Source organism: Telopea speciosissima, chromosome 2 (assembly GCF_018873765.1).
Source record: "Telopea speciosissima isolate NSW1024214 ecotype Mountain lineage chromosome 2, Tspe_v1, whole genome shotgun sequence".
NCBI lineage: Eukaryota > Viridiplantae > Streptophyta > Magnoliopsida > Proteales > Proteaceae > Telopea > Telopea speciosissima.
Genome location: NC_057917.1, coordinates 5,931,893 through 5,933,707, shown reverse-complemented (window position 1 = coordinate 5,933,707; position 1,815 = coordinate 5,931,893). Strand labels below are relative to the sequence as shown.

Sequence of the window (1,815 nt, the reverse complement as noted above, 5' to 3'; positions counted from 1 at the left end):
GAGGGTTCTCCATGACTCCATGACTCTAGTGTAGGGAGAATCTCCCATGCAACATCAATGGTGGTATGGATAATGGTCTCATTCACATGGGCTCACATGATCAGGGTAGGACAAAGAAAACAATAAAAAATCCATGTGAGAGGAAGATAGTACACGGACATCGTGGGAAAGTTTTCCCATGTTCTGTATGCCTCTCTCCTTTTTTGGATTAGTTAATGGTGAGGTTGGTGAAATCATGAAGATTACCCTACCAATGTGTTTACACAACAAGACACTCTTGGGTGGGCCGCAAGAAAAAATGGTGTCTTTTCTGTTCAAATTATTTCAATACTCATTGTACTGCTTCCTCTTCAAGAGTTCACTCTTGGGAATTGATTCCAACTTCAGTTTGGAAAGCCATTTGGAACATTCGAACTACACCTAAGATTCAACGATTTCTTTGGAGGGCATGTGCTGCGGGTCTTGCCACTGGAGATGCATTTCAGCGTCGTAATATTCGTTTGGATCCTATTTGTGTTCGGTGTGGTGATCTGGAAACACGAGTGCATTTTCTATTTGGCTGTACTTTCTCAAGGATTGTGTGGTTTGGTAGTAATATTGGCTGCAATTTCTCTACATCCCCACATTTTACTATTGGTGACTGGATTTCTAGTTGGCGTTCTCTCAGCCATTTGGGGAAGAAAGAGTCACGTTCCAAGATTACTCATATGAGTTTTCTTTGCTGGTACCTATGGGTTTCGCGCAATGACTGTGTTATTGGTCGTCGATTGTGGAAACCTGAAGAGGTGATCATGGCAGCAAATTCGGCTTTCAAAGAATTTATGGCGACAAAGTCTATTGCAAGTGATGCTTTCGTTGTTCATACTGCAGTCCAGCAACAATGGCAGCCACCAGAAGCGAGTTACATCAAATGTAACTGTGATGCAAGTTTGATGTTGGATCAACATCGGGTGGTGTTGGTTATGTGTGGTGGGATTCTACTAGTTCGCTTCTTCGTGCAGTGTCTTCTCCACTGGAGTTTGCAGATATTTTATTGGGAGAGGTGTTGGCTATACATCTATGTTTATTGGATCTGCAATCCTCTGGCCATTTGAGAATTATTATTGAGTCTGATAATCTAATTCTTATCAGACTTCTATCAGCTAGAAGCACACCTTCACCACTACTAATACGGCCTATAGTGGAACATATTTCTCATTTATCATCTTTGTTCACTTCTTGTATTTTTTCTTTTGTTCCAAGGGAATTCAATAATGTGGTTGACTCCCTGGCCCGGATGGCTCTGTCACTTACATGCTCGACAGTTTGACTAGTTTCCACTCCTTGGTTGCATGAGTTATGTTTGCTCTCTAACCCAGTGTTGTAGCATGTTTTCCTTAATAAAGTTCTTCTTCATACCAAACAAAAAAAAAATAAATGATGAGGTTGATTATATCTTGGTTTGAGATGATTTTTCATATAGCGAAGATCTTGTAAAACTTAGCAAGTATGCTGATAACAAATGGATGAGGTCTAGCAGTGTCTGTTGTAAGTTGTAACTCACAATCTTACGTAGAAAATGGGTGCATGTTCTCTATCAGGGAGCGCATCTGGGCGCAGGCTGTGCCCAGACAAATGCGTCGGGACAAGGGAAGGGTTTGGGTCATTTGGGGGGGGGGTCATTTTGCCCACCCCCCGTGTGTTTGGGCATACCCGGCCTGCGCCCCAGTGCAGAGAACTTTATCCCATAGAAAATTAAGAGAGAAAGTTCTCTGTCCGAGAGTGTGGCCTATGCCAGCACTCCCATGAGTCTATCTCTCTCCTCTCCATTTGAAA

The 1,815-nt window shown here is 42.5% G+C and overlaps 1 protein-coding gene across 1 annotated transcript; it reads left to right on the top strand.

The window, feature by feature from the left end:
- Window positions 1–215: 215 nt before the first annotated feature.
- LOC122649741 lies at window positions 216–1,094 on the top strand. The gene is made up of 2 exons (XM_043842984.1): window positions 216–223; window positions 356–1,094. Exons 1-2 carry the CDS (start codon window positions 216–218, stop codon window positions 1,092–1,094), a joined length of 747 nt encoding a protein of 248 aa, XP_043698919.1.
- The last annotated feature ends 721 nt before the right edge of the window (window positions 1,095–1,815 follow it).